The 10,424-nt window shown below is 38.8% G+C and overlaps 1 protein-coding gene across 1 annotated transcript in view; it reads left to right on the forward strand.

Moving 5' to 3' along the window:
• Positions 1 to 9,920, forward strand: part of PHF14 (PHD finger protein 14) — a 210,921-nt gene extending 201,001 nt beyond the window's left edge. The window contains exon 19 of the mRNA XM_077754230.1: positions 9,372 to 9,920. Coding sequence (XP_077610356.1) covers positions 9,372 to 9,395 — 24 coding nt within the window. The 3' untranslated portion in view covers positions 9,396 to 9,920. The remainder of the gene's footprint in view (positions 1 to 9,371) is intronic.
• Positions 9,921 to 10,424: the final 504 nt, after the last annotated feature.

The following is a 10,424-nucleotide window of genomic DNA, read 5'->3' on the forward strand; positions in this document are numbered from 1 at the left end:
AAATATATCAGACATACACAAAAGTGGAGAGAAGGGTACAATAAGTCCCTATCTACTCATTAATGAGATTCAACAATTCTTGATATTTTGCAATGCCTGCTTGATATACATATTTTTTCCTCCTTTTTTGTCTAATGATTTTAAAGCAGATCCCAGATTATAATACTTTTTTTAACATATATTTTTCTCCTTTCAACAATTTACTTCCGATTCGATATGTTTAATTCATACGTATTTCTCTATGACAGATGTCTTTTGTTTTTTTAATAATGTGAGATAGTCGGTTAATAAGATTCTGGAAGATTGGACAACAGTATATTCTGCCTTGTGCACCTAAGGTCACATTTTTAGTGCGATTCAAAGAAGATAACTCGGTCTGAATTTTTTAAAATGGTGATGATGTAAAAAGCAGAAATTACACTGAATCTCAATTCACATTTGCATTTTTGCAGCTTAGGCAGAAAAATAGAACTAATCAGAGTTGCAAATCATAAAGGAGAACATGTTTCATCCTCCAGAGCACTGCTGAACCAGGACATCTTTCTGATTATACTAACAAGGGACAAAACTGGCACATTCAATGCCTTCGAAAATGTATCTTGTTAGTAAAAATCAAATTAACAAATGGAACATCTGTTCAGGATTAAATTCTCTCTCTCTTTCTCTCTCTCTCTCTCTCTCTCGCGCGCGCTCTCTTTTTCACACTGTATCTTTTTGGCAAGTATTGCTTTGAGATTTGAAATTTTACATTTGGTCATGTCTAATTCTGGAAGTCGGGAACAGTCTTATGTAAAAGGATGTAATAGGCTGTTTGCTTTCAGTGCCCTTAGAAAAAAACAATATGTGAGTTCCTTCTTTCCTCATCCCAGCAGCCCATGTCTATCTTTCCTGGGGAACATTTTGCTCAAGACCTTTCCTTCAAACTAGTATCTTTCCTAGACTCCTCAAAATCAAGCTCTCCTGCCTGCCCTCAAACCCAGGATCTCTTTCCCACAGAGTTCCACATTCTCCATTTAGTTATATCACCAAGAGAACAGCTGGTGAATATGATGAATGAATTCCTTATGAGTGTATTAGTCAAGCAAGACTAGGCTTTGCTGTGGAAACAAACTGTCCCTGAAATCTCAGTGCCTTAAACCAACAAAAGTTTACTTCTCACTCATATCACTATTTGTGGCTCTTCTTACCAGTTCTTCAAGACAGCCTCATGGGTTTATATGTTCACATTGAAGCTTCACCAATAGAGAGAGAGAGAAAAAGAGAGAGAGAGAGACAGGGAGAATCTGGTGGAGGAGACATAAAAAACTGTCACAATTAGGGAGCCTGGGTGGCTCAGTCAGTTAAGCACCTGACTTCAGCTCAGGTCATGACCTCACAGTTTGTGGGTTTGAGCCCCTCATTGGGTTCTGTGCTAACATCTCAGAGCCTGAAACCTGCTTTGAATTCTGTGTTTCCATCTCTCTCTGCCCCTCCTCTGTACATACTCTCTGTCTCAAAACTAAATAAAAACATTAAAAAAGATTTTTTAAAAATTGTCACAATTAAGTGTTCCGACAGATGTTGATAAAGGATCCCAGAGATCACAGAGTGGAGCAGCTAAAGAAGCCCAGAAGTGGAAAAATATTCCATAAAAATAATACCTGAGTCTGGCTTTGAAGGCATGGGATTTTATCAGTAGTAGTGGGAATAATGTTTCAGAGAGATGAAATAGGATTATGCAAAGATAATGAATTTTCAAAGGTTAAAGATGATTCAGGTTGCCAGGATCCAAGAGAAGGCAGGGTGGGAAAACAGGAGCTGCTCTAGGAACACAGGATGAGGTATTCTTATGAAAGGTTTTGGGAGTTTCCTAAGGTACTTGGATTTACTTCTGTAGAACTGGACATTTATTGAAATCAAATAGGGATAAGGAAACAGTGGTGACGGCTGTACAATCTTGTGAATGCAATTAATGACCCTGAATTATACACTTTAAAATAGCAAAGTTTCGTGGTACCTGGCTCTACCAGTTGGTGGAACATGTGACTCTTGATTTTAGGATTATAGGGTTTTATTTTATTTTTATTTTATTTATTTTAGAAAGAGACCATGTATGTGAGCAGGAGAAGGGCGCAGAGGGACAAAGAGACAGAATCTCAATTCATGCTGGCCTTGATCTTACAATCATCCCAGGATCATGACCTAAGCCACAATCAAGAGTCAGACACCCAACCGACTAAGCCATTGGGGTTGTGAGTTTGAGCCCCATGTTGGATGTGCAGATTACTTAAAAATAAAACCTTTAAAAATATATTTTTTAAAATGGCAAATTTTATTACTTAATACATATTTTAAAAATCAATAATGGGATATACAAAAATGATTTAATTGTACACTTCAAATAGGTGAATTGTATGTTATACACATTATATCTCACTAATTTTATTTCAAAAAGATTTAAAGCCTTAAAGAGCTCTCAAATGAAGAGCTCTAAAAAATCTGACACTTGAGCCCCATCCAATGATCAATTAAGTCAGAACCGCTGGGCGTGGGCCAAACATACAGCATCTTGAAGCACTCCAGGTGATTTTAATGTGTGGTCACAGTGCAGAATCACTGCTGTAGGCAATAAGGAACCAGGGAAGAATTTTAATCAGGGGAATAACATGATCAGATTTGCATTTTAGGAACATAGATCCCTGGCTTTTCTGCTCGGGTCCTCAGTAGCCACACGAATGTGTACAGAGACTGTTTATAAGAGCCTGAACCTGGAAACGACTCAAATGTCCCTCACCTGGCAAATGTCAAAATAAACTCTAGTATATTCATACAATGGAATAGCAATCAGCAATGAAAAGCCACTACTATATTAACTGTCTGTATTTCTGCTGCCTCAAGCTTGATTTGCCAAGGCAGAATCTGCCCTTATTTCCTTTTGGTCTTGTCTTCTGCCCAGCCAAGCTTTCCTATTAACCTTAGTAATGCCTTCTCTAATTGTCACTCAAGCCAGAAACGTCATTCATTTTCCCACCATTTTTAAAAGTTATGGTTTACATATAAAAATTCACATTTTTAGCATGTAGGTCTTTATACAACATAGTCATACCCAACTGTCAATCAATCTGTCCTCCCCAACCCTAACAACCTCTGGCAACCACTAATCCATTTTCTGTCCCTATTGTTTGCCCTTTTCAGAATATCATAGAAATGGAATGCTTTTTATAGAGCTTTTGGAGGTGGGGCTTCTTTCACTTAAAGGAGTTCATTCATGGGGCACTCGGCTGACTCAGTCTCTAGAGCATGTGACTCTTGGTCCTGGGGTTGTGTCTTAGACCCATGCTGTTTGGAGAGTTACTTAAAAATTTAAAAAGTCTTGGGGCACCTGGGTGGCTTAGTCGGTTAAGTGTCCGACTTTCGCTTAGGTCATGATCTCGCGGTTCGTGGGTTCGAGCCCCGCATCGGGCTCTGTGCTGACTGCCAGCTCAGAGCCTGGAGCCTGTTTCAGAGTCTGTGACTCCCTCTCTCTCTGACCCTCCCCTGCTCATGCTGTCTCTCTCTCTCTCTCCTAGAAATAAATAAAAACATTTAAAAAATTTAAAAAAAAATTTTAAAGTCTTAAAAAATAATTCATTCATGTTGTTTCATGTATCAGGAGTTAATTCCTTTTTATTGTTAGTAGTGCTGATTATCTGGATGTACTACACTTTGCATTATCCATTCACCAGTTGAGAGAAATCTGAGCGGTTTCAAGGTTTTGGAAATTATGAATAAAGTTTCTATAAACATTTGTGTCTTTGTGAAAACAAAATTTTTATTTCTCTTGGGTAAATACCTAGAAGTGGGATTGCTGGGTCATACCATCGGTGTGTATTTAACTTTGTACTATGCTACCAAAGTGTTTGCCAAAGTGACTGCAACATTTTCATTCCCACTAGCAACAGATGATGGTTACAGTTGCCCCACATCTCCACATTCTCACCAGCACTTGGTATTTTATGTTTTGTTTTGCATGTTTTTAAACCATTTAAATGGGCATCTCCTTGTGGTTTTACTTTGCACTTCCCTAATGAATAATGATATTGAATATTTTTTCATGTGCTGTATATAATCTCTACTGAAGCACTTCTTCAAATCTTTTGCCCATTTTTCTATCAGGTTATTTACTTATAAAGTTGTTTATTTTATTTTATTTTTTTAGTGTTTATTTTTGAGAGAGACAGAGACAGAGCATAGTGCGGGAGGGGCAGAGAGAGACAGAGACAGAATCTAGGCTCTGAGCTGACAGCACAGACCCCAAAGCAGGGCTCAAAGCCAGGAGCGGTAAGAGGATGACTTGAGCCGAAGTTGGACGCTTAACCAACTGAGCCACCCAGGCAACCCTACAAAGTTGTTTTTTAATGCCCCTCAATGCTTTTCTCCAAGGCAGTCAGTTGTTCCTCTATTCAATAATCAAATTTTCTTTTTATTTATTTTTATGTTTATTTATTTATTTTGAGAGACAGAGTGAACACGGGAAGGGCAGAGAGAGAATCCCAAGCCAGCTCTGCACTGTCAGTGTGGAGGGTGACACAGGGCTTGAGCTTAGGAACTGTGAGATCATGACCTGAAGTGAAATCAAAAGCCAGCCACTTGACTGACTGAGCCACCCAGACGGCCCTCAAATTTTCTTTTTCTATCATTAGATATCCTCCTAGGTCTTGCTTTCTGGAATTAGTAGCCTCCTCTTGTTATATTCAACCACCTATCTTTCCTTATTTGACGCTGTTCTCTCACAAAGCTGATGTCTTCAAATTCAACTCTTTACCTAATGAAGGTTTTGTCTCTGTTCTTCTATGTCCTGCTCTGGGCAATTCAGACTTCTTTCTAGATACCCATACCTCCAAACCTGCATTTAACCAAAGCTATCTTGCATTGTCTCTTTTCCCCCTTTATTCATCCAAATATCCTTTTCCCTTTTTTTCCTTCCATGTTAAACGCTTTCCTCAAATGTCTGAAAATTCTTAATTGCCAACTCATTCTTAAAGAGTGGGCACTATGTACATGATGTACATGGGGCAGGTTGTAGACTGTTGAGCTTCACCCCAAGAGGCACTGATAAGAGAATCTGCCAAAAGTCAGCACCTCTGAATTGTGTGTGTGTGTGTGTGTGTGTGTGTGTGTGTGTGTGTGTGTGTGTGAAGCTGGCCATTTCCTCCAGGAAGAATGCTACAGACCCCTTCTTGAAACTATGTGTCTCAGGACAATAAGCCTAGGATGAGAGAGCGAGGGCCCTAGAGAGGCTACAGAGTCTCATGGCCCTACACACATGTAAGCCTGTAGGGAGCCTCCCCCTCTGTCCTTATGAGGACTTGCTATCTCTCTGTCTGGAGACCCTCTGTCTTTTGGGAGAGGGTAGACATCCTTCCTTTAGACAGAGGGATACTCACCTGACTGTGCAGGTTGGGGAAATACACCTAGACATCTATTCCTCATTTGTATTTTTAAACTTCACTCTTCACTCCAGCTTCCTACCTGGTCTGCTGGTTCAATTTCTTGGATTTTTATGAGGTTTAAGACACATACTGATCTGATTCTCATTCCCCTTTACAAGTACCTGGCTCTCACCTTCTCTGCTGAGCTAAGACAGTTACCACTCATAATGTTCCTTCCATCATTCCAAAATTTGACTTTATTTTTCTCCTTATCTCTGTGATTTCAAATCTTTTTTTCACTTCTTTATTTCAGTTTTACTGGATCTTGGAAAGGGTGCAGAGAGAAGCATGAGTTCAATCTATTACTTTTTAAACAAGAATCTATCCTAAGTTTTTTAAGTTATTTGTTTTGAGAGAGAGAGAGAGAGAGAGAGAGAATCTAGAGGAGGCTCTTTGCTGTCAGCATATAGCCCCATGCAGGGGCTTGATCCCACCAACCTTGAGATCATGACCTGAGCCTAAATCAAGAGGCAGACACTCAACCAACTAAACCACCTAGGTGCCCCTGCCCTAGTTCTTAAATATAATTTTCACAGGATTGTTATGAAATTTCTTAGTCATATATAGCTTGTTTGTAAGTAATAATTCACTCAAATTTACTTATGTAAATGGAGATTTCATCTGTGAGCACAGGAATATCTTCCAGAATCCAAATACCTGAAAATCTTAGGCTGAAATGGAGAATTAGAATATCTTCATGAATCAGGGTAGCTAAGTGGCAGCATATCTTTCTATAGTTTCCCCTCTATTTTTACCTAAAATTGGTTCCCTGCTGTCTTCTCTTTTCTCTCTCTCCCTCTCCCTTTCTTTCTCCCTCCATTTCTTCCTTCAAGCCTTCTCCCCTCTCTCTCCCTCCCTTACTCCCTGTAAAAAAAAAAAATCTCTTTTTGATTACTCATCAGCATAGGTTCTAAATGAACTATAGACAGGCTCCAGATCTTCTAAATCTAGGAACTTTCACTAACTACTTCTAAAGTCTCAGTTGAGTTCATCTGATTGGCCTCATTCTTGAGTCACATGTTTTTCCATATCCAATCAGCCGAGGGCAGGGGGTGGTAGGCTACAGACATGGGATGGCTAGGGCCACTGGAAGGAGACATTTCTCCTGGACCAAGATTATCAGGATCATTACTTACTACACAATGATTAACTAAGTAATAAATATGACAGTGTCCTAGTACAAGGTAGATATTAATCTTTTTCTTTTTGTGCTAAATTTATGGAATATCATCAACCTCTATAATTTAATTAAAATATTTGACTCCTAAATAACCTCAAAAGGTATTAAAATCTAGTAATAAAATAAAATAAAACTACTAATATTAGCTAAGTGGCTCAGAGATGCCACACACGGTGATGGAAACTCAAAGCATGAAGAATATGACTGTCTGTAGGGACTTTAAATGAGAAGGTAGTTGAGGTGCAAGGTCCAGTCCAGAATCTACAACTCAGTGACCAACACTCAGGGCAAGACCTAAAACTTCTTAATGTAGTCATAACAGTGTTAAAGTGAAGAATCTAGAATCACACCACTAATGGATTAAAAATATAGATGAAGTTGTCCATTTGAGAACAAACAGTTTTATTGGAAAGTAGGTCTAAATCTCAGGAATCACTGAAATATAAAAAATGAGGCAAATCTCTATATGGAATTTAATTTCATTTTAGAGTGATTGTGGCTTTGGAATAAAATTACTTTACCCAAGAATCATAATTTCAAGGATAGTGTATAATGGTATTGCAACGACAGAAATGATTAATTTGGAATACTAAAGATAATATATAACCAGGGAAATAACTGTTGATTTAAAACATTCTTACAGAATTGGAACTGATTAGTTTTGTTTTTAGGGTTTTTTTTTTTTTTAGTTTATTTATTTATTTTGAGAGAGAGACAGAGCATGAGCAGGGGAGAGGCAGAGTGAGAAAGAGACAGAGAGAGAGAGAGAGAGAGAGAGAGAGAATCCCAAGCAGGCTCCACGCTGTCAGCACAGAGCCTGACTCAGGGTTTAATCAACAAACAGTGAGATCATGATGAAACCAAGACTTGGACACTTAACCAATTGAGCCACCCAGGTGGCCCAGAACAAATTAATTTTTAAAAGGATAAAATCAAGAGGAATATTTCCAAAACTTTGAGAACAAAAAAGTTAGACACAGTTTGGTCTTTAAATATTCTAAGCACACACAAGGAAGATATATTTTTCTGGCTTGTAAAGGTTTGCATTTTCTGCAGTTCACTGAACAGACAAATGTCAAAGGAAAATCTCAGCTCTTCGTGTCCATAGTTTATATTCTAAAACATAAAGGAAGCTATGAACTTCCCCTAAAAAACAAAACAAAACAAAACACCACCGCCAACAAAACCTTCTTGCTCTGCACTCATTCAACACCTGTGCAATGTCTTTTTCTTTCTGGTTTAGTGCATCATGATCCAGGAAGCACATTTACCCTTTGACAAGCTGGGCTGGAGGTACAAGCTTGGGAAAGATGCAAATGAACTGGCTCAACAGGGTTAGAGGAGAGATGTGTGCTAGAAAGTCCCCACTCTTTGCAAAAAACCACAAGAGGTGACCTCTGCTGTTTGGCTGAATGTGGGTCTCAGTGGAGGACAGAGGGAACAATGTGCCATCAACACTTCTAGATCCAACATTGCCTCAGAGACTGACTAAAAGGCTCAAAGAAAAATCCCAGAACCTTTGCTTGACAAATATACTTGCTATAAAGTCCCAATTCCTTTTGTATAAATTCTTCTACTCTAATTGAGTGGAATATTTCCATGCTCAGGATTCTCCTGATTCCTTCAAGGGAAGAGTGAACTCCCATTGAGGGGCTGGGTGGGGAGTAATGGATGTGTTACTTGACTCCAGCTCAGTTTCTTTATTCCAGCAAGGCTGAGACTTTTTTTTTTTCCTCTCAGATTGCCTAAAGATAATCATACCTTATCACCAAGAGAATTCATTTCAGTGTAGTCTATGTTACGGCATCAGACCTACAACCCAGATGTACTTCTCTGCTTGTGTTTCTTTTCAGTATCAAAGTTCCCTGGTAGTTTAACTTTTATTAATTTATTTTAAAACAATTACCATTCTTTAGAAATAGGTCTATCATGTAAAAGGAAAAACACCCAAGTTACACACCCAACACATAACCCAAAAATGTTCATAGAAGCTCAACTTTGCTAGATGTTTTAGAATGGAAAGCAAAATGATACCAAAACCTCTGGGTAACTATGGAAGGTAAACTTTAAGATTCCCCTGTCAAGGAAAACAGTCAGACATTTGTCAAATGTGGCAAGAAAGATTTTATTCAGGCTACTGTAGTAGGGGACAGGGACTCCGGTATAAACTGATTCAACTCCACTGAAACAAAAAGGATGCCTTTTAAATGCTGAGGGTGCTAAAGAAAAAGCACTGGGAAGGTTAGTCAATGTGATTAGGCTATCTGTCTGCTAACTAGTGCTTACTGAATCAGTCTCCAACTCTCCCAGGGAAAAGGGAAGCACAGACCCTATCTCTCTTGATTACATTTCAAAGAGATGACTCTCAGGTCCTTGAGAAAGACATTTCTGGGTTACAGAAGATATATCTTGAAGAAGCAGAGAAAGGATTTACAATTGCAAGTTTTCTAAAGTAAATACAAAACGGGAGATCAGGGACCTATAATCAGATTTTAGCTAGACAAAAACAATAAATTCTTTTGGCAGTACTGAGCTTTCTTGGGCAGCCCTTTTAAGGAAGCAGGGGTTGTCATCCGAGGAACACAGTCTTGAGCTGAGAGAAGCTATGCTAGAGTTTGTTCAACTCTCTTGATGTACGTGGTGGACAAGGCATTTGTACAGACAGTTTTGCAGTTCTTACCTTCATGATTCCTATCTCTTGATATTCATGCATTTGTGTAATCTCCTCTCTTTGAGTGCAGGTGAAAACTGTAACTTGCTTCTAATCAACTGATCGTAAGAGGACAAGATGAACATGACTACATTTATATAATGACATTACATAAGACGGCAATAAACATCCTGTGAAGAGACTATCTGCTCATTTCTTGGTCTTGATGAAAGAAGACCAACATGGCAAGGAATTTAGGATGGCCTCCAGACAACAGCCAGTGAGAAAATGAGGTCTCCAGTCCTACAACTACCAGGAAATGAATTCTGCCCATCAACTCATTGGAATGAACCCTTTCCTAGTCAGATATTCAGATGAGATACATCCTAGACAATACCTGGATCGCAGCCCTGCAATCAAAATTCCTGATCCACAGAGCGGGGACTGGGTGGCTCAGTTGGTTAAGCATCTGACTTCAGTTCGAGAATTCGAGCCCTGCTTCATCGGGCTCCGTGCTGACAGCTCAGAGCCTGGAGCCTGCTTCTGATTCTGTGTCTCCCTCTCTCTCTCTGCCCCTCCCCCGATTGCACTCTGACTCTCTCTCACTCTCAAAAAATAAATCAACACTAAAAAAAAAATTCCTGACTCACAGAAACTGTGAGATAATAAATGTATGTTGTTCTAAGTGAAATTTGTGGGAATTTGCCATACAGCAATAGATAGCTAATACAGCCCATGTTTTCTAAAGCATGTTTAGTTTAACATTATTCTCATATCGGTCTCCATGAAAAAAAAAATCTATTTTTTCATATCCAAATCAGTTTGGGGAATGTTGCATTCTATATCCATTCTATATTCTTGGAGAGTCACCATATTCTGAGAAATACAACAAGGAAATATCGTTAAGTTAGAGTTACCTAAATTTTTTTCCAATATGGAGCCCAGCCTCATTCTGATTTTTTTTAACTTCTAGCAATACTGTATGAAACTGGTTTTCAAATTATCATACCACAAAGTAACGGTTGCAAAGAAAAATAAATTTCAAGCTAGGAAACTCATCCAAACAAAGGTACATAAGACCTGCCTCATGTACTTGCCTATGGTAATTTTAAGGAAATCAATTTCCAGGTTCCCACTTCCTTAG

This window comes from Crocuta crocuta, unplaced genomic scaffold (genome assembly GCF_008692635.1).
Source record: "Crocuta crocuta isolate KB4526 unplaced genomic scaffold, BGI_CrCroc_1.0 scaffold292, whole genome shotgun sequence".
In the NCBI taxonomy this organism is placed as follows: Eukaryota; Metazoa; Chordata; class Mammalia; order Carnivora; family Hyaenidae; genus Crocuta; species Crocuta crocuta.